The 22328-nt window shown below is 46.6% G+C and overlaps 1 protein-coding gene across 2 annotated transcripts in view; it reads right to left on the bottom strand.

Annotated features, from left to right (window-relative positions):
• The window catches only part of EPS15 (epidermal growth factor receptor pathway substrate 15), a 1698287-nt gene that overhangs the window by 1492229 nt on the left and 183730 nt on the right, over nt 1–22328 (bottom strand). For both annotated transcript variants that reach the window (XM_069642214.1, XM_069642213.1), the window contains exon 2: nt 12288–12329. In XM_069642214.1, the coding sequence (XP_069498315.1) occupies nt 12288–12329 (42 nt within the window). The remainder of the gene's footprint in view (nt 1–12287; nt 12330–22328) is intronic.

The following is a 22328-nucleotide window of genomic DNA, read 5'->3' as shown; positions in this document are numbered from 1 at the left end:
GTGGGGACAAGAGGGAGGACGTCTGTAGGACTCCTGCACAGCAGTTCAGATGTCGGCAGCAGCTACACGCTCTCTTCAATTCAGCAGCACCTCGCGGTTTCAGTGCATGGCAAACAGCAACACCACAGATCTTGGACACCGTTTGGACTTCCTTCACTCTTGGAGCTTTTGGCCGGCTTACAGACGTTGCACTAGACTACAGATTTCTCGACCGCTGGCACTCGGTTCCAGCTGCAGCAAAGAATTACAGCCAGTTGGAGAAGGTCTTCAAGCAAAGTTTGTCTCAGGTTAGTTGGTCCCATTAACCCAAGGGAAGAAGTCGTCCTTCCCAGAGCTTCTCTTGTCGATTCAGAAAAGGAGTTTCAGCACAGCAGCAGGGCTTCACTGAGCATTTCAACGGTCCAGGAGGCTGTAGCAAGCTTCTCTTCACGATGCGTTCGGCGGATCTTTCATCCAGTGGTCGACTCAGTCTTCAGTCCAAGAAGTCTCGCCTTTTATGCAGGTTTCTCCTATTCATGCACAGCCTAGCTGTCACTCACACAGCAGGGTGGTTGTCCTGCAAGGACAGCCAGCCAGCCAATCAGGAATGGGTGCATTCCAGTAACTAAGGAGACCAAGGACAGGGAGTTTCGGGCCCCTCCCTAACTTCCTGCCATGTCAGACACAGTGGAGACAGAGGCGGGTTTCAGTACTGAACCCAGCCAAAGGCAAAACAAACAAAGGACTTAAACCTGGTTTGGCGTGCACAGTAAAACTCAAGAATGACATCACAAACAAGAAATGGTGAAAAGAGACCACCGGGCCATTTCGACACAATGGTCACCCATGGATGCTATACTGCAGTTGATGATTCAGCCTGCGGTAGCAAAGCACAATGGTAAGACATTTAAACCACTGCCACCAGCCTTTTAAAGTAGTTAGGGTAACAAACAATGTTACACGAGTAAGTAGAAATGGGGCTACTAAGTAACCCCCAGCAGGCACTCCACATAAGATGGGGTTTGCTGGATCTACAGAGAGAAAAGGGAAATAAAGTCCATTTTAATTTACTATTCTTGGGAACAGTAGTTCACACAAGAAAAGGTATTCAAACCTTCACAGAAATCTAAAGGATTTCTCTGTGACACTGCACTGAAGGTGCTGTGTGACACTATGCAAATAGTAGATGCCTATGGAGTTTGTCAGACTCCAAAAACAAAGGAAACGGATAATCCAAATTAGATCAAAATACTTGAATGAGAAAAAGGGCTCACTCTCTCCAGGGTGAAAAATAAAAAGTCCTAAAGTCCAGCAAAAGAGCTGAAGGTATCTAAGGTTGAATGGAATTAGCACAGAAATGAGAATTCACTCTAACAATCACCGGGGAAAAACTAGACGCTGCCTTGGTCAAAGGAGCTTCCATTTAAAAAATAAAGAAAATCGATTTTGACGACCTCGCTGTCCTTTCTTTGGCCCTGAAGCGTGGGTGTGTGATTGTACAGATGGAGTAGACTGGCATGTGACATCTGCATGAGCAAATATTCAAATATATAGAAATACTTCTGGTATCCTCAAAATATCGCAATAGGCCACATATAGCTGAATACCATATCCTTCCTGTAACCTCAGGGGTATGATTTGAGCTAAAGATGCTGATGTTAATCTAGTACAAGTGAAATAGTGCAATGGAGAATGCACTGCTGGACTTACGCTCTCGGAACATAAGAAATTAAAAAGGCAGAAAGGAAAGCAGGTGCCCTCTACGCAAGGGACATCGATCTGGCTACATAACCAGCTTCCGCTGCTAGGTAGTGAAGGCATATTGTGATAGTTCAGGGAGTTGTAGTGGATCGGGAATTATCTAGTAGTAGACCTACATCCTCTGAATCTCCAAACATACCCATCATTTATAATCTATTAGCTGTGGTACCCGGTGTTGCCCGTGTCCTGACCGAGTGGTGTCTCATGTGCCCTGGAGGATGTTGCTCTTGTCCTCATGTCAACAAGTCTTGCTTCAGTTTGCTCTGGCATCTCATTTGCCCTGGAGAAAGTTGCTCTTGTCCTCTGGTTGGCAAGTTGTGGTGCTGTTTGTTGTGTTTCAAAAGCTCTTGATATTGTTTTTCGCTTTGCATCAGATGGAGCTTTTCCAAGTGATGCTGGTTTTTTGTGCGCCATGTTTCAGTCACTCAATGGCCTCAGCACATTTGAGAAAATGTCCAAGAAAGATTGATTGATTTTGCTCTCGTGAATGAACTTGAGTAAACTGTAACCTTGCCATTTACCATATTTGGAGTGGCGTGATAAAAAAAATGTAAAATGTAATTTTTTTATTCCCTTTAAAAATGCTTAAACACTTTCGAACTGTACGCAGTAGTAATACATTTCAAAATGACTAACCAACACATCGAACATTTTGCTTCAGACAATTTTGAAAATGTTGCCACCTTCTAGTACCTACTGTAGCAAATCGGGGTGAGCATGAGTAAATGAGGGGGTCTACAGAGTGACATTTTTGCATCCAAACAGACTACAATCTTGCCCCAGACAAATGAGGAATCCATGCAAAATTTGTTGGAAATGGGTTCAACAGTGTGGATTTGTATAGCCGGATAAACATACATACATACATGCCGCTTTATATATAAACATTTACCCACCCATTTTCGTGATTTGTTCATGCTCATCCCAGTCTGTATGTCCTACTAGCCTTCTTCAGGTTTACCAAAGACCATCTTTGCTGCCCTGATGGCAGTCCTGCATGAGAGGAAATTTGAGCAGATTACAAACATCTGCACCGATTTCCCAATCATGCAAGAATGCCAGAACTCCTTGCCTGGCCACAAATAGCCTGATGTCAATGTGCCAGAGGCACCTAAGGAATCGGGACCAGTTTTGCCACCAAGGTCCCAGGCGCAGACAATCAGCTGAATTCAAGAGATTTTTCCTCCGGGGCTGCTCCTTCCTGCAAGGATGTCCTTCATATTTTTCTCTGTTCGATAAATGGGACCTGCTTTCTTTAAATATAATGTTTGTATTCAAAGCAATTGAGAAGAAATTGGCAGGAAGATGATTTGCCATCAAGAGTGCCTTATTCTTATTTTCAACCCTATTTAGATAGGTAATAGGAGTACCATTATTACAATTGAAAGAATGTAAGAATGGCCTGTGGGGCTGAGGCAGAGCCACCTACAAGTAAAGTATGCATTCTTCCATTTTCCTGATATCACTTAAATGAGCACAATAAAGGTTGGTGATTTTAGAAAAGGACGAGTTGGGGGGAGTCTCGATTTTGCTTTCTCAGTAACAAACTGCCATGCTAGCTGCAAACAATAAGCTCTGTTGACAAAACGGGTCCTTAGGATAGGCTGCAGAACAGCCTGCAGCGACCATAAACGTACCGGGAAGCAAGGGCTTCTTCCCTATGTTTTCTACTGCACATATGCTTTAAAAAAAATATTTTAAATGTATAACGGGGCCAAATCTCCAACTGTACCGGATGTGTGTGCAACAGGAATATGCTGGGCCTTCCTATATTATGGCGAATGGGGTGTGCAGGAAAGATCAACAACCTGTCCTTTGGTAACATCAGTTAATTGGCTGTGCTCTCGCCAACCCCCATTCTCTTCAATGCAGGGTGGCCATTCTTATGGCGAAACTGTTAAGGCAGACTTAATTCAGGTTCTCTTTATAGTTATATAGTAATACGGAGGCCCAGAGTCCCTCCTGGCCAATGCTCTCAATGGCACCTCATTGTGTACTGTTGAAGGTCAGCTCTTCACAAACCTTATGTAATCTTTCACAGCTAAGTCCCCCCCTGGTCGTGGTGCATTTGTCAGACCACACGGTCCAACCACTACAGGTCGCGCAACCAAGTGCCTTACTTTGTTTGAGCTCTCCCGTTCTCTTGTGAGGTCTCTGCAGCCCTCCTGGATTAGCCTCCTGCCTGGGGGCCACCCCAATGCTTCTCAACATTCTTTGGTTAGTAGAAAGTCTCTTTTCCTTTACTTTTGGGGATTTTGCTCCCACTTTGGTTTTCGCACAGCTCACCCTTTTTGGATCTCCGTTTTCCTTGGTTTTCAGCGCTGCATACAGCTCCCCTTTCTTCACAGGAACTTCCTATTCAGCTGCAGAGTCTTTCGACAACGTGTACTCCTGCATGCAACCACTCCGACACTTTGTACCATCAGAATCCTCTGTCAGTTTCACCCAACGCGTCATTCACTATACACAGTCGAGCTATAACTCTGTATCTTGCTCAAACACACCGGGCTTTCGTATCACTTCCCTCTCCGGTTGCGTTTCCTTGACCTTTACTAATAGCGTCCTTGTAGTCTAAGGTCAGCATCTTCCCACCTGCCCCTCAGATAGTCAAAGGAGGGAGGGAGGGAGGCAGGCAAAGGGCCGGGGAGGGACGAGGAGGGAGGCAGGCAGGCAGAGGGACGAGGAGGGAGGGAGGCAGGCAGAGGGACAAGGAGGGAGGGAGGCAGGCAGGGGGACAAGGAGGGAGGGAGGCAGGCAGGCAGAGGGACAAGGAGGGAGGGAGGCAGGCAGGCAGAGGGACAAGGAGGGAGGGAGGCAGGCAGGCAGAGGGACAAGGAGGGAGGGAGGCAGGCAGGCAGAGGGACAAGGAGGGAGGGAGGCAGGCAGGCAGAGGGACAAGGAGGGAGGGAGGCAGGCAGGCAGAGGGACAAGGAGGGAGGCAGGCAGGCAGAGGGACAAGGAGGGAGGGAGGCAGGCAGAGGGACAAGGAGGGAGGGAGGCAGGCAGAGGGACAAGGAGGGAGGGAGGCAGGCAGAGGGACAAGGAGGGAGGGAGGCAGGCAGAGGGACAAGGAGGGAGGCAGGCAGGCAGAGGGACAAGGAGGGAGGCAGGCAGGCAGAGGGACAAGGAGGGAGGCAGGCAGGCAGAGGGACAAGGAGGGAGGCAGGCAGGCAGAGGGACAAGGAGGGAGGCAGGCAGGCAGAGGGACAAGGAGGGAGGCAGGCAGGCAGAGGGACGAGGAGGGAGGGAGGCAGGCAGAGGGACGAGGAGGGAGGGAGGGAGGCAGGCAGAAGGACGAGGAGGCAAGGAGGGAGGCAGAAGGACGAGGAGGCAAGGAGGGAGGCAGAAGGACGAGGAGGCAAGGAGGGAGGCAGAAGGACGAGGAGGCAAGGAGGGAGGCAGAGGAGGGGGGCAGGCAGAGGGACGAGGAGGGGGCAGGCAGAGGGAGGAGGGGGCAGCCAGGGGGAGGAGTGGGGCAGGCAGAGGGAGGAGGGGGGCAGGCAGAGGGAGGAGGGGGGCAGGCAGAGGGAGGAGGGGGGCAGTCAGAGGGAGGAGGAGGGGGGGCAGGCAGAGGCACGAAGAGAAGAAAAGGGAGTAAAGGAGATTGAGCATGAAAGTGGAAATATTGAATCAAGCAGGGTATCTGCAAGGCAAATTTCCCACATCCCTTTTAGACCACTAACTGGCGATAGTAGGGACAGTTTTAGGAAGTCCCTAGGGAGGTTATATAGAGATGGCACCTTGCCTTTAGGGCCTTGCAGAAGTCGGATCTTAGACAGTAGTGGTCAACAATCGCTATCTTTCAACCCAGGGCTAGGGATGCCTAGGCTAGGTGAGAGGTGTGTTATAAGAAAAGAGGGTGGGAAGAATGTCCTAGCGCCCAATGAGACAGCAATACAAATCCTCTGATCTGAAACTTGGAATAATTCTTGTGCCATCTGTGACAGTGTTTGGAACAACAAGTATAACATGAAACACTTTCTTTACATCATATAAACCATTTTAATCTGCCATTCTGCTCTATAATATCAGAGTGTGGCAACGAAATTAGTAAAAACCCTTATGTTACTATGGCCGCAGAACATGAACCCTATGGTTGCCCAAATATGGCGCCATCCATTATAATGGACAGAAGCTATGGGAATCTCTGCTCCAAAATGACCATGGTATGCTGGACTTGCCCTTAGTACAAGCATATATTAGCAAATATCAATCAGTATAATTAGTACCCACTTGGGCCACTGTTTTGGAAACAAAATCCAACTGGTTGTGCCTGGCTATCATCCAAACATGTATGTCACGCGCCTGCCCCAAACTGAACCCCACCAAGACCAAATTAGTCCTCATTGGTGCCCCTCACCAAACAAACACTCAGGCAACATTGGCTGGGCAACCTACGCTTGAAAAAAATTCTGCCCGCAGCCATCAAACTCTGCTAAATCCCTGGGATTCATTAGCTTAGCCAATGGTGGGTCTTATTGTGGAAGTCATACAAGGGGGGTGAAGTGTGGATATCTGCAACCTTGCGGTTTATGCCTTTTTTGGCTATATGCTTTTTGAAGGAAAGGCTTCATCAACAAGCACTCATCACGGGCATCCAATGTTACCCAACAGTATGCTACTGCTGGTGGCAAATGGCAGCATCTACCTGAACATATCTACAACAAAATCAGTGTTAATATTGCTTCAGTTTGACCTTCCCTCGTACCATAAAAGCATGTTGCACTGACGGTTTAAGCCATGCAGCCATTATTTGATACATTTCCCTCACACTTTATGATCTCTGCTCTGCTATGCCAAACGTGACCTCTACCTCCCTCTCAACCCTTTCAACCTAGGGGCCTCCAAAAATCTCTCACCTCCTAAATCCTGTTCCATCTTCTCTACTCTTTATGCGAATGATCTAGCTCTCTACTTCGTGAGTATATTTTGGAATGTTAGAAATGTTAGAAGCCAAGTACCTTTGATCCCCCCATCCCCACCCCATCTGGACAATGTCATCCTTTGCCCCCACTAACTGATGAAATTCTTGATTTTCCCCACAGTGCTAACCTTTCATGAGCCCCCATTGACCACTCTATCCCCACACATCATGACTCTCATAGCTCCCAGTGTTGCTCCATATCTTATTTCCCTCTTCAACTCCTCTCTTAACAGTGCCACTTTGCGATCATCCTACAAGTCGGCTACCATCATTCCTATCCCCAAGAATCCTGACCTAGATTCTAACTGTAATGCCAACTTCTGTCCTGTCTTTCTACTTCGCTATTCCAAAATCCTAGAGCATGTAGTTCTCAACCGACTTACTGAGTTCCTTGACGCACACAACCTCCAGGATACTCTGGCTTCCAACATTTGCCCTCTACTGAGTCAGGTCTCATCAATGTCAGCAAAGAACAAGTTACTTACCTGTAACTATTGTTATCCAGCATGGGTCTGGCATGGATTCACATGCTCATGAATATTCCCAGTCAGGCCGGGAATCCTTGGTAAAAGAAAAAAACTGTTTCACTTTGACTTACAAACGGTCTTTCTCTTATAAACCAATCGCTGAGCTCTGGGTCATACTGCCCCCAGCTGATGACTGCCCTCTCCCTAAGCCACTCATCTGGCAGCCATCTTCAGATGGTAGCACGTAAAGTGGAAGTATCACCAACAAGAGCTGCAGAGGGGTAGGAGCTGCAGAGGGGTAGGATTCCTGTGAATCCATGCCAGACCCATGCTGGAGAACAATAGTTAGAGGTACGTAACTTGTTCCTTCTCCAGCATGGGGTTTGGCATAGATTCACATGCTTATGAATAAAGAATACATAGCACATCATTACACAACAACGGGCGGTGGCAAGGCTCAACAGAAGCAATTACTCTTACATCCGAACAGGCTCCCCTTCAAGCGAACAGGTTGCGTAGCACTGCTTGGACGACCCTGGACTCCTCCCTGGAATCCCTGTTGACGCAGTAGAATCTTGTGAAGGTGTGCGTAGGCCTCCACAGAGCAGCCCTGCAGATGCAGGGGCACACCAGACAGGAACGCCGTTGTGGCAGTAATTGCTCTAATGTAATGGGCTCTCAGACAACCAGGCAGCGGTCGGATTGCCAACCGGTGACAGTACGTGATAGAGAAGCCTTGGACAAAGCATATCATGGTTCACAAGACCAAAGTTCACGAAAAGTTGAGACGTCTTCCAGAAACTCTCGTGCATGCCACATAGAACTTCAGAGCACGTGCCACATCCAGCAACTGCAAAGTCCTTTCAGTCGGCGAAGAAAGGTGTCGGAAAAAACCATAGGCAAGACCAAAGGTTTGTTGAGGAATTCCGACTGAACCTTTGGCATGAAGGAGGGATGCATCCGCAGCACCACCCTTGTGTCGTGTAAAGTCAGGTAAGGCCGCTTGCAGGACAGGTGCTGAATCTCACCTACCCTCCTGGCAGAGGTGATGGAGACGAGAAAAGCAGATTCCACGAAAGGAACTTGAGAGGGGCTTGATGCATACGCTCGAAGGGGGGCCCATGAGCCTCTTCAGTACCACGTTCCGGGGCAGGCGCCTTCATCAGCGGGAACGAGCCAAACAGTCCTTTGAGGAACTCCTTGATTAGACGGTGTGACCAAAGAAGAGTCCCGGAGACCTGGTGTAGAAGGAGCTAGCTGCCAGATGCACTTTGATGGAGGCATGTGCCAGCCCCACCCTGGCCAAGAACAAGAAGTATGGAAGGATCTGTGGGACCATGACCCTCAGGGTTGATCTTCTGCATCTGGCACCATGCTGCGAAACGTTTCCACTGAAGAGTCGTTGACGCTCTGGCAAAGACCTCCCTGCAGTCTGCTATTAGCTTGTACCCAACGAACTCCAAGGCTGCAGGAGCCAGGCCTTCAGGTTCCGCAATCCTGGGTCGTGATGTAGGATTGTGCCTCCTTCTCTGGCAAGCAGATCCGCGACCACTGGAAGCTTAAATAGAGGCGACGTCAACATTTCCGCCGCCATGGTCTTCCTTGTCGTTTCCGCCGTCTTCATCGTACCCCACGTCCTCCGGGACTGTGTCAATGGACAACAGTTTCCTCTTCATCCGAAGAAGAAATATCCGTGCCCTGGAGCACGGTCGAGGCCTCCACTCCCTCCCTTTTTACGTCCCGAGGGGTCGGCCTCAGACTCAGGGTTGGCATCCTCTTCTCCACTGGTTCAGCCGAAGCCTCCCGCCTGGGAGGGATGGCCACTGTGGGCGCCGTCGTGGTCTCCTGGACCATGTCAGCCCCATTCGCCTTCGAGCGGACGGCAGCCACCAGCTCGATTGTCGAGGATGACTTTGCCTGGACCACCTGGGCCTTCAAGGGCAGGTCGGACACTTACTCTACGCATTGGTCTTCTCCAGCTTTACCCGCAGCTTCCCTGGGTTAGCCGATTTCCTCTTGCAGGAGGAGCTGGAGCGATGACTTGAGATGGAGGCAGACAGTGAAGATGAGCGTCCTGCTCGTCACAGGACCATTTGCGCAGCGGTCCCAACAGAAACAGACTTGCAGTGCTTGGCCTTGTCTTGGGCCCCCATGGATGGAGCGCTGTCAAAAAACTTAGAAGCCCGCTCCTCTGACTGGCCGGTACTGGGTGAGGCTTGCCCCTGTTTGCCACACGGAGTAGAAGCCTTGGCAGTGTGCCACGCCGCCAATGTACTGTGCCGATGCTTGATGTGTGCTTGGTCAAACCAAATCAGATCTCACAATCTGCTTCCTTGTGATCCGTGTGGATACAGTAGAGGCACTAGGAGGGTTTGTCCTCCACCAACACATTCCTCAATCCTCAATCCGCAACTGGAGCAGAGCTTGAAGAGAGAACCTCTGTCCTTTTCCTCCGACATGGTCCGGTGTGCGGTGTAGGTCTGATGGCCTTCTGGAAATCTTCGATTAAACTCTCGACTATTCTTGCCCTTGAGAGGCGTTAAGACGCGGACAACAGATACCTGTTTGCCGGTCAAAAAAAACAAAGAGCACACAGGCTCCATTTGACAAAAATAGGAACATTTTAATGAAAAAAGCGCAAACATGTAGAAAAGCTCTGAGTGAAAGTGAAACTTTTTTTTTAATCGAGGATTCCCGCCTGACAACATGGGAATATTCATGAGCATGTGAATCCATGCCAGACCCCACGCTGGAGACCTACATCTCTTCTGCTCGTCATGCTAACTGTTCATCTATTCTTATTCGTCTTGACCTCAACTGCTGCCAATACAGTCAACCATTCTGATCTTCTCTCAACACTATGATCCTGGGCATCAGGGGCAAGGCCCTTGCTTGGTGTGCTTCAGATCTCACCCCCAGACACTTTCAGGTGTCCTGAACAGCCTCACCTCTCCACTCACCACCCCCCTCCTTACTCTTGGTGTTCCCAAAGGTCAGTCCTGAGTCCACTACTATTCAAGCTCTCCATCTGCTCTTGGCACCTTGTTCTCCTATGGCTTCTTTGACATTCAGATCCTGTTTCCCTCCGTATCCGACTGGCATTGTCAAACATTTCTAACTGTGTTTACACCATCAAATTCTAGAGGTCATCTCTCTTGCTCAACCCTTCTAAGGTGGAGGTTCCTCTACTTCCCATCCAAAAAGCTTCCTTGCCCCTATTCAATTCTTCTCTCCCAACTACCTTCCCTACTCTGCTTCTGCTCACAACCTGGTGACGTTTTACTCTATGACCTACCCAATTATGCTTTTTCGCCTCTCTGCGAAGTCCTCAACTTTGCTGTTCATACCCTCTTCAACATTATCCGCTTCACCTCCAACTCTCAAGCCCATCGTAGTAGGCTAGTTATCTATGATACAGAGGCGAAAGTATAAACGCATTCTCACCTTCAAAACTATACACAGACTTGTCCCACCATACCTATCGACCCAGCTCGCTCTCTACGATCATCCTCTGCTCACCACCTTGCTACCTCTTGCACCCCCCACCTCTCGTTTCCGCTCTCCTCCTCTGCTCGCTCATTTACTATGGAATGCTATGTCTCTCCATCTCCACACTACTTTCACTCTATCACCTCACAGCACTTATCCTTCACCCCTTATCCTAAAACATAGCATTTCCTCCACTATCCCGTTCCTACATCATGCGTAACTGTCTTTGTTCATGTTCCTACTTTCCCCTGCATCATCTGGTCTTATATTCACATCCTCTCACCCATTGTTAAAGACACTGGTCCTGTACTCTGTAAATCGATGTTAAGATGTTTTGTAAGCATTATGTGTGCCAGAAATGCATGGTTTTCCATGTCATTTTCATTAAATAAAGAAATCTCTGCAGTGTTAAAAACAGGGTTCACACAATCTGAACTCATTAGGGTGGGAGTGCTCACCCTGCACCAAGTCGCAGCTGGCGCTGGACTCAATGTAAGTGGTGGCATCAGAACCCTTCCAAGGTTCTCCAATGTAGAAGAGGATATTTCTGCTATGATTTAACCATTATTGTCGTCCTAAAAATAATCCATATAACTGCAAGAGGTGGAAGATACAATGGGTGAATAAGGTACCAAGACACTTTGATCCTCTAAGTGAATGGATTCACCTGCCTGTGGCCACTGAAAGCAACAGCAGCTCAAGTCCTCGGGCACATTCCCCGATACCATAATAAATGGGGTACCCCCAAAGCTCCTCTCCAAACAATGACTTGCACTTTAACATATACTCTAGAAGGATGCAACACGGAACGTATTTCCACGTGCGTCTGAAGCAGACATCGGGGCAGGAGAGTTTGAAGATGTGTCGGGCTTAGTAAAGCCAGTGATCACATTCAAAGTAGCATCAATAGTGAAAAGAGTTTGACCAGGACTACAAAAGTATGAGCGTTCAATGTGCTGCTTGTGGTTACTGGCTACTTGTGGCAATCTTGCTCAAGTTTTCTCTAAAGGCAATCGCTCCCCCTCAGAGCGTTCCGTTTTAGGATGTAGAGAAGATGGAGATTTCTCCTTTATAAAAAATAAAAATCTCATCAATTAAAACCAGGTTTAAAATGCTCTCGAGGAAACCTACTTTTGACCTAAATTGAATAGCTAAACGCACCAACAGCAAACAACCCTTCCACTCTTTTCAAGCGTTCAAGAAATGGCTCAGGAGCTACAAGAGCAAGGGCCTTCTATATCCCAATACATCTCCCTTAGCCTACTTCACTAGAGAAACTTCTAAAAAGGTCTAAAGCTTCTTAAAGTAGGCATGGTTTGGTGCGACACTGAGAAATATGACTATACTAGTTAATCCAGGGCAAATTAAGAGACACGAAATCGTAGCAACTAAAAAGAGTAAATTCATTTAAATTGAAAGTAATTGAAAAACTATTTTCACGGACTTCAAACTAGTACCATAGATTTCGACAGCAGCGTTTGTAACTGTGGCTCAAGTAGAATAGTACTATAAACCCAAATATATTTTGTGGAACAATTCTGGAGCAACCATTTCAAGAACACACATAGCTGTGGGCATGTTAGACATATTCAAAGGTGCTAGCAGTTTATATGAATACATTGTATACCAAATACATGAAGCAGAATTACAATCTTAAAATAAAATACCTGTCTGAAGTACTTCTCATACAAAGGGTTTGCACTTGACAGCTGTAAAAGAAAAAAAAAAGTTAAATCACATTGGTTAGTGCATATTTTTCCATCAAGCAACGTTTGGTCTTCAATAAATACAATTGGAATGATTTGCAAGATCAGGTCCACGGGAATAAAAAGCTAGTCATACACACAGGCTTATTCACATCCCAAATCTACAGATGACCTTTTCCCCTTACTCATTGGATACATTTAAGGTCATTTTGCTACTCTGTCTTTACACATTTTGGGGTACTTGAAGGTCATGCCATATAAATAATTGATGACGTAGATATTGTGGTATCATTAGTAAATGAGCGTGGTCATGGAAAGAAAAACAGTTTGTGCACAAGGTAATTAATATATGTTCCAAGTGATGATCCTTTGCGAAGCATCAAATGAACAATCAAGATGGCATACTGCTTGTTGCTGGCAAAAGCCTGTGTAAGGAAGAGCAGGAGTGCAACCATTTAGCCAGGGCATGCTCGGAGGCACAGAAAGGAAAGCCTGCCCTTGCACTGGATGCCCGGAGAACTACTGTGCAAGCAGTACCGCCAAAGGACCCGTCAATGCAATATTAACAAGGCAAATACACTGCAATGTGATGAGCCTTGGACAAAGCTGCCTTAGGAGGGAGGGACTGAAAGAGTGAAGTGACGTCAGAGAATTGCGCGGCGGAAGAAGGAAAACGTGCCAAGTACATAAATGCATCATACATCTAGGGGGTTGATTTTTTTATCACAATTTCACGGCTCTGTCACAGAATAATAATATGAATAGATGCCACCATTATGGATGAATGGGCCGTAGTTTAATCTCCATCATGTGTAAATACTTTTTTTAAATGTTGTAAACTTCAGGTTTGGCAGATGCAACAAATTGAGCACAGGTATAGTCATCTTTGCAACAGCAATGTGGATAATAAACAGTATATACATCTCTCCCTCAATCTTTAGCCAAATGTGCACAAATTCTCCCCGCATGTCTTTCGGGCGCGGCACAACCAGCTGTATTGTGATGTATGCCTTCACAGTCACTAATCGATGTTAGCACCCTCATCCAGACACACTCAGTGGTTGGTTGCGAGCCTTTTCATTTGGTTAGAATACATCTTTTGGCTACTATGCAACCCAAATTAAAAAAGGATCTCATTTGTTTCTCCGGGACCACACACCACCTTCCAAATAACATACATGTAGGCAATTTCTCCAGGTGCCTCCCAAGCGTAGCAGACAATACATTATATATGCCGGTCCAAAACCGCAAAAGCTCTGAGCATTCCCACAGCATGTGCACATAGCCAGCATCAGATCCCCCGCATCTCGGGCAACAACCACCATGTTCAGGGTATAGCTTCCGCAGTTTACACGATGTGTAATGTAACATATGTAGCACTTTATACTGGATACGTTTTAGTCTTGTATTCAGGGACACTGCTTTATAAGAAAATACCTTTTTAAACGGCTATTGTAAATGCTGCCCTTGAAACCAAAGTCAATTCTTTAAAGTGCTGGTTGGACGATGCGAGTAATCTTTAACAAAGAACAAAGGCAGGAAGCATCTGCCTCGCTGACACAGATTGCACAGGATGACGAAGGGACGAGGAACGGAGCAGTCAGCCCTACAGATAAGCAGCGTATCAGCTTCTTTTGCTACCTGCAACAGGCAAATATTCCCAACACAAACTGGGAAACTGAGTCCTAGGCGCCTGCCCCTGCTTCGGATCTATGATGTTTCTCCACAGACCGATTTCACTGAAGCCCAGTTTTGGTGCTGCTGGGAATACATTTCATAAGAGCGAAACCTTCCCTGCTCTCTCCCAGTGAGAGGGGGACGGACGGACGGACGGACGCACGCACGCACGCACGCACGCACGCACGCACACGCACACACGCACACACACACACACACACACACACACACACACACACACACACCCCCCCCCCCCCCCCAAAAAAGAGGTAATGTATCCCTTTTTCCAAAGAGCCCCCCCCCCCCCCTCGCAAGGCTACGGATGTGAGCCTGCTCCACAAAGCCCTCCCAGAGTTGACCTGGACCACCAAAGCTAACGCTGGAAACCCGGTGTGCATGAGCGATGGGAATGAGAGACGACCAATTGTGTGGTGTCGTGACCACAAGATCAGTGTGGTGGCCAAGCTGCCCATGCAACAACTCTGACCCCCCCCCCAAACCAGAGAAGGTGCATCAAATGGCATAGCTCCCCCGTTGAGATACAGAGAAGCCAGGAGACAGAGCGAGAGGCGTATGGCAAGGACGCCGGCAAGAACGAGCCGAATGCGAGACGGAGAACAGGAAAAGATCCCCGGCCCACAAGAAACCCACAGATGTTCCCAAACAATACAGAAGTAACACAGAACATGGGTCAAACGGGAGGCCAAACGGTATATGCGGCAAGAAACCTGTGAGTAAAGCTTGGAACGGTACCAAAGTTAAGAAACGTAAACAGCCTTAAAGAGAATAATAAACGTACCTGAGAGGGAGATCAATACAATTGGAATACCAGGAGATACCAAGAGATACTCATCTCAGTAGAAGTGAGAAAAGCTTGGAAGCCAAATTGATAAACTTGAACTGCCTTAATGTAATAAAAATAAGAGATCCCGGAGGGGGAGATCAGTAAGACAGGGATACCACGACCCTGGGAAGAGGGGAAGTTACCCCCAGAATAAGAGCCAAAGAGTGGACTATAATCAAGAAAGAAAGGTCAGAGAAGCCTCTATGATAAATTAACTAAAAGACAGAACACGGCAGGAAAAAAATTAACTATAAGTGTCCAGGAAATCAAAAATTATCTGGGAAACTAAACTTAGCCAGCTTATGCAAAACCCATTAATATTGATCTAAGGATTCGACCAGAGTCGAGGAAAGCCATTTCTAAAGAGGAAAGTAAAGTGCTCAAAACATCTCGTTAGTTTGTTCCTGTATTCCCCCAAAATAACGAAAAGAAATCTGAAAACAAATGCTTTAATGCCGAAGAGGGGAAGCGGGGGTTACAGAGGTGTCCCGAGCTCCCCTAGCTCAGCATTATGTGCTTCGAGGGATGCAGGGCTGTCCACCTCTTCCATGACATTGGAAGTGGCTGACAATAAAGAAAGGGGGGAAAAAAGGAAAAAACAGAATGCAGCGCTAGCTCCGACCCATGTTAGGCTGCAAATGCACACTTCAGTGTTTGACGCCGAAAAAGGTACGTGGGGCGAGGGGGTGTAGAGGGATGTGGGATGACGTGAAGTTATCCATGTAATGAATGTGCACCGGTATTTTGTGATTTGATATTTTGAGATTTGCAATTTCCCGATGCACAGTAATCACGTAGATCTGTTTGTGCTTTACACAATTACACACCATACCATCAATCAGCACCAAATGTTGGATAGTTACAAGCTACACCTCCGGACATTACTGGCTATATGACATTTGGACACCCCAACCCTTTCCCTGTATTTCAGCCCCTTGAAACATGAGATGGTTGCTTGAAATCGGCAAAACATCACCAAGCCAATTTTAAGCATCTTGCCATGCGGAACAAATCTCGAAGGATAGGGACCTCGAAAATCACAATTGAATGCCCTAGGAGGCACTGTAACCGAGACAACAGAACGTCCCACTGTGCTGCAGCACACCAACTGTTGCCTCCCCTCCATGTCTGCTCTAGAGTAGGTCAGCCAGCCAGACATAACCCTTCTCAGTGCACTTTACTTCAGAGTGCAAAGCACATCTAAGCGAGAGGCGACTCGGAACAGCAACCTACAGGTTTATTTATTTTCAACAATTGATGTGTTCTATCCATCTACAGAACCTGTACGGTTACTTTAATAGTTATTAAATAACTACATCTTGCAAATGTTCTCCAAGAGTCCATGTTCTCCTTGTTAGGGAGAAATCTCATAAATGGCTGATTTCCCTTACCTAATGAGTCCCTCAGCAGCTTTGCTGAATTTCTAGGATTTATTGTTGTTCCCTGGTAAGAGTGTGAGCCTTTTTCCCACTCTTACATGTGTTTTGCTCTGTGTGTTTTTACCATTTGTGTGATCTTGGGCTCTGGAGCCTCACCTACTCCATGAGCACCCTTTGTGTGCGTTACACAGCACCTTCAGTGCAGTGACACAGGGTTGTCTTTTAGACTTCCCACTGACTCAATTTCTCTGGGACCGAGTACTGTCTCCCAGAAACATTTAAAGTTTCCATTAACTTTATGTAGTCACTTTAAACCACAGACCCAGTACACCCCATCTTACATGAAGTATTGGAAAGGGTTAATTCTTATCCCTTTTTGTCTGCTCCTCTTGGAGCACTGTTTCGCTCCCTTTACATCAATACTTGGCTGGTGGCAGTGGTAACTGCCCTAATTTTTCTACCACGGTTATCTTATATAACAATGGTATTGTCTAAGGCTATTATATTACCTTCGAACATAAACCGGTTGACCAAATACATTTTATTTGGGCTCCGGCTGGGTTTATTTGCCATTTCTTTTTTTTAAAGTCTCTCATGTTCTTCTCTGCGTGCGAAACCGGGGTCGAGTCCTTTGTTCGCCGTCTTTTCGCGGACTTCTGCACTGAAGCCCTCCTTAAGGCGCCTGAAAGTCTGGGTAGGCAGGATGTGATGGAGGGGTCGTAGGACCCCTGTCATGGGTTCCCTTGGTAACCCAAGTCGCACTCCTGTTTCATTGGCTGGGTGACACTGGGTGCCACCCTGCTGTGTGATTGACAGCCAGGCTATGTGAATGGAGGAAAACTGCATAAAAAGCAGGTCTTTGGAACCGGAAAGGCAGAGTCACCACTGGAACGAAATAACTAACGAGGAGCTGATGGAAGAGGACCCCTTCAATGACTGAACCGCCCGGTGAAGCCCTGCTGCAGGTCCGAATCCTCAGAATCCGACGACAGAAGATCCTCCAGGAAACTTCTTCCCTTGAGCTGGTGGGACCAACCAGTTCACCCAAACTGCAAGCCAGGACCCCTCTGGTCGAATTCGCTGTACAGAGCTACAGAGGGCCGGATAGCCAGGAAGGTCGGACCCTGTTTGGATTTTAAGGAGCGCACCTTTTATTCGTTGATTTCTCTGCTGCTGGTTTCTTCCCTGCGTAGTGCAGGACCCTCCAGTCTTCCTACTTCTTGCCAGTCCGACAGTCGCTTCAGGAACCGTGAGCCTGCTGGAACTACCAGGAACGTCCGCCTCAGCTACAGCTTCCTCTCAGTTTTAAGGTACTGTGCAAACCCGGTTGCTCGTTTCGTTCAGCCGCGGGGAAAGTGTGAAATCTTTCTCCCATCCAAGAGCGTGTCCTTCTCTTCTCTTTGAACTAACTTTTCTACCAACCAACCTCATCCGGAATCCGTGGCATGAACTTTACCGCAAACTACCCTGAACCGTGTGATCTTGAGCAAAAGACTCTTGAACCATTGACTTTGGCCCTAAGCCTTTTCTACCTGATTCTATCACTGTAGTTCCTCTTCCTCTATTGCCCTGAGTACTTACCTGTTGGTGTGGTTCAATTTCTATTAACTTTGTCTTTCCCTCCCTTTTAAATTGCTGGAGTGCCATTTTGCTCCCACTTCATTTTGTGAGCTTAACTCTGGAATTTAAGGGAAGTGGTGTGGTGTATTAAGAATGTGATTTTTAAACTGCTATTATAGTGTAACGTTATACAACTGAAGAGTAAAATAAATGTATATTCTTTTACTTGAAAACCTTGAGTCAGTGTTTGCCTGAATCCTAGTAATTGCTGTCCTTTGTGTAACTATTTGATTCTGCTTACTTACTCTTGAGATAAGTCTGGCTGCTCAGCCATCGCTACGACTTTACTGTGTAGTAACGGCTTGTACCAAAGGTGACTTTGTACTGTCAGTTTTAGTCTTAATTGTGTGTAGTGTTCCCAAAGGATACTGCATATAATTCTGCCTAACACTCCTTCTGATCCACCAGCTGATACTCTCGCCGGCTCGCAGATACTCTGGGTTTTCATTGGCAGTCCCCAGCTTCTCTGGGGTTCTCTCACCAGCTCGCGGCTTCTCTCGCCCCTGCAAGTTTCACAGGCCTGGGTCCCTCAGAGGTATAGCGGCACCTTCTCCCACTCTCCGCCAGATACCCGTTTCTCCCGCTGTGATCTGTCGTGCTCCGCTGGGATGCGTATGCTGTCTGTTCAGTGTTCCGGTCTCCTTCTGTTCCTGTTCTCCGCATGGCAGGTCCGTCCAGCTCATGGTTCCTCTGAGGATTAGACCTTGAGAGACGTTTTTCCTCTCCATCTTTGGCCGTCTTGTGCGAGAGCTACTATGTTTGCTTTGGTACCAGAAAGAGCTGTTCTCTCCGCTTTTCCTCTTCCTCGTGTCAGAATTTACAGAGTTATAGCTTTCCTTACTCTTCCCCATCACAGTATGATTTTCCTCATGCTCGTAGACAGGTCTACACTACATAAATTAACTAGGAGCAGAAAAAGGGGTTACAAAGATGGAGGTCCAGTGGTGAATGTATAGCCAGATCAACATGCTGACAATCTCCTTACTCCAAACTCCACATTGCCAGAAGTAGACCTAGTTATCTCCAAGATGCCCAAGGAAGAGAATAGAGCGAACTCAGAATCTGAAAATACACCAAACCAGAGATTTGGCCAGATATTAGACATCTATTGTCAGCAACACATTCTCCCTGCATCTAGAGGAATAGCCAAGAACACTGGAGGGTGAAAAATTCCCAAACCACTCCCTGGAAAGAAAGCAAACAGAGAACAAAACAAGTATCAATCAATCCAAGTCTGACAGTTTGACCAGCAGGTCCATAATCCTCTCTTCACCACAGCTTGCATCCCTCAGGAGTGGCCGAATGACTGGGAGTATGCAGATAAATTAAAACTAAAGAAATGCCCACAGGCAGTCTGCCTACAAGCTCTCAACCAGCAGAAGATGCTGAATAAGTGAGGAAAAGACCAGTTTTTTCAAATTAAATTATTAAAGCATGGCCGAGAAGACAAATATAAAAAAATCCTATGGTCAAGATGCAACGCTGGGAGCAAGCACCATTTGCATGCATCACTGAGAAGAAGCTCCGATCAATCAGGGTCGAATTGATTGCTAGACCTCTCAGATTGTAGAAGGGACCATGATCAGTATAGCTGCCAGGCTTATCCTGCAGTAGAGTAAAATCCACTGCGCCCCGGTTAGGGCTGCCCGATATGGACCAATAGTCATATCTCAATATTTTTGGGCCTAATGGCGATATACCATATATGTCTCAATATTGTTTATGTGGGATAAATGCTCAGCTGTAAGCCGCCAACTACATACGAGATGTCATAAACACCTTTATAAGACCTTGATAAAAATAAAGTGCAAATACAGCGTTCCTATTCCTGTTTGAGAATACACACAGCTATGTAAATATCAAAATGTAAATAAAGAATAGTATATGTAATACTGGCATAAAAAGGCACGCAACATAATTAAGACTTTCTGACCATAACACACACAATAGTTGAAATGAGATATGGCCACACACAGTTTCTTTCGGATGGTTTTCCGTACACTCATGGATAAATAGAAGACACTGTGTAAACGTAAAATGAGTTATGTTTCGCCGTATAAATAATATTGCGAACATCCATCAAGCCAATGCACCAAACACTTTTGGGTAATTTTGCAAATGCAAATACAAATCTGTTTAATGGTCAAAAAACAGAAAACAAAACTGTGCATTTTTCTGGGTCTGATGTGTATGTTTAACTCTTGCATCGTTACGAACTTTTAAGTATGATTTCGAACAAAGGAGAGTGATGTGTTGTTCTTCAACTATAACAGTAACGGACACTCTATAGAGAAACATTATGCGCCAATATGGCAGACAGACAGTCATTTCTATGACAAAGTTTGTGTCAGAATTGTAAATTAAAGGAGGGACTGAACTAGGGAAAGCCTGTTTTTATGGTCTACACTGAACATAGCACGTACGAATAAACTGTACACACCTTTTTTTGCAAAAATCATGTGACAAACTACAAGCAGTAGCGAAACGCGTGATATTTTGGCTTTGCCTGCCGAAATTTCTTGTTGGGTGCAGAGAGTCATGATTTTAACTGTAACATTAATAAAAAGATGTTTTTATAATCCACAAGACTCTCTGGACACCTCTTTCTTGAATCATCCCGACGGAGAAAGACTATATATACGATACATTACTCACCGTAATCGTATTTCTGATGCTTGTATCTGCTTAGATTCTCATGCTGTGCATAGGCCAACATCTAGTGGAAGCTGCGAAGTATTACAGTTTGTTTTTCGAAACTAGAAAATGGGCGTCAACACAGGGTGTGCCAGTAATAGTATCCCTAGTGTGACGTCCACTGTACCCATGATCCCTTACGCGTCTAGGACCCTCAAATTGTATTTTTTCCTGGCATGAGGAGTAGCGCGAGTACAGATTATCCAAGCAGATAGAAAGATAAGACTACAAGCATCTGTGGCCCTTTTCTCAGAGGGGCGGAAGGGCGGGTTGCATGTGAATGTAAGCAGATACAAGCAACAGAAATACAATTACGGTGAGTAATGTATCCCTTCTGAGGCTTGTGGAATCTGCTTAGATCACATGCTGTGCATAGATTAGCGAGCAGTGTTAGAAGAAGGAGGTGGGATTGAGAAGGATCATGAGCAAATAAATGTCTTAAAACCGTTTGTCCCACTTGAGTATCAGTCTTGGAATGGGTGTCAATGCAGTAGTGCTGAGTAAAAGTGTGAATAGAGCTCCAAGTAGCTGCTTTACAAATGGTGTCAAGGGGTACATTTGCAATAAAAGCCAGAGTGGCCCCAATGCCTCTTGTAGAGTGGGCTCTTGGCGTGAAAGGCAGAGTTTTTTCAGAAAGGGAGTAACACAGCTGGATACAGTTTATAATCCACTTAGAGATGGCACCTTTAGGGACGCGATCTCCCTCTTTGCCTGTAGCTATGGAGACAAACAGTTGGTCTGTTTTCCTCAGCAGTCTGGTTTTGTTTACATAGTATAGAACTGCCCTACGCACATCTAGGGTGTGTAGTTTCTCCTCAGCCGAGCTTTGTGGGTCTTGGAAGAAAGCCGGAAGCTCGATGGACTGGTTCACGTGGAATTTGGAAATATATTTAGGTGAGAACCTAGGGTGTGTTCGTAAAACCAGTTTATCTTTATGGACAGTAAAGAAAGGATCCTGCACTGACAGAGCCTGAATTTCACTGACCCTTCTAATAGACATAATGGCTACCAAAGAGGCAGTTTCATATGTCAGGTATTGGAGACTGCTCTTATGCATGGGCTTGAAGGGAGGGCCCATGAGTTTAGCAAGCACCACATTAAGGTCCCACCCTGGTGGTGGGTTAGAAACTGGAGGGTGAAGTCTCTTTACTCCTACCATGAAGGATTTAACCACTGGTAGTTTCCACCACGATACTTTGTTATGCAAGGTGGTATACGCTGACAGAGCTGCCAGGTGTACCTTCAGTGAATTAAATACCAACCCTGCGTCCAGCAGGTGGAGCATGTAGGTGACTATAGTGGAAGGAGTGCAATCAACTGGGTTGATTTGCTTATTCTGGCACCAGATAACAAATCTTTTCCATTTGTCAAAGTAGCAATACCTTGTGTTTGGCTTCCTAGATTCTTTTAGGATGTCCATACATCTCTGAGGTAAATTGAGATGTCCAAACTCTATGACCTCAGGAGCCATGCTGCCAGGTTCATTGAGTTGGGTTGAGGATGTACTGTCTGACCTTGGTGCTGGGACAGTAGGTTGTACCAGCACGGGAGCTTGATGGGTTTGCACACCGCTGGTCTGCGTAAGTGTGGGAACCACGGTTGCCTCGCCCACATGGGAGCAACTAGGACGAGCGTCATCGATTTCCTGTGCATATTGTTGACCACCTTCCTGATGAGGAGGGTTGGTGGAAAAGCGTACGCAAACATCCCTGACCAGTTCATCCACAGGGCGTTCCCCTGGGAGTCTGGTTGAGGGAACCTGGATGTGAATCCTGGGTACTGTGTTTT

The sequence above is a fragment of the Ambystoma mexicanum genome, chromosome 1q, assembly GCF_040938575.1.
Source record: "Ambystoma mexicanum isolate Mex_15411 chromosome 1q, UKY_AmexF1_1, whole genome shotgun sequence".
Taxonomy (NCBI): domain Eukaryota; kingdom Metazoa; phylum Chordata; class Amphibia; order Caudata; family Ambystomatidae; genus Ambystoma; species Ambystoma mexicanum.
This window is presented reverse-complemented; position numbering and strand designations above follow the sequence as displayed.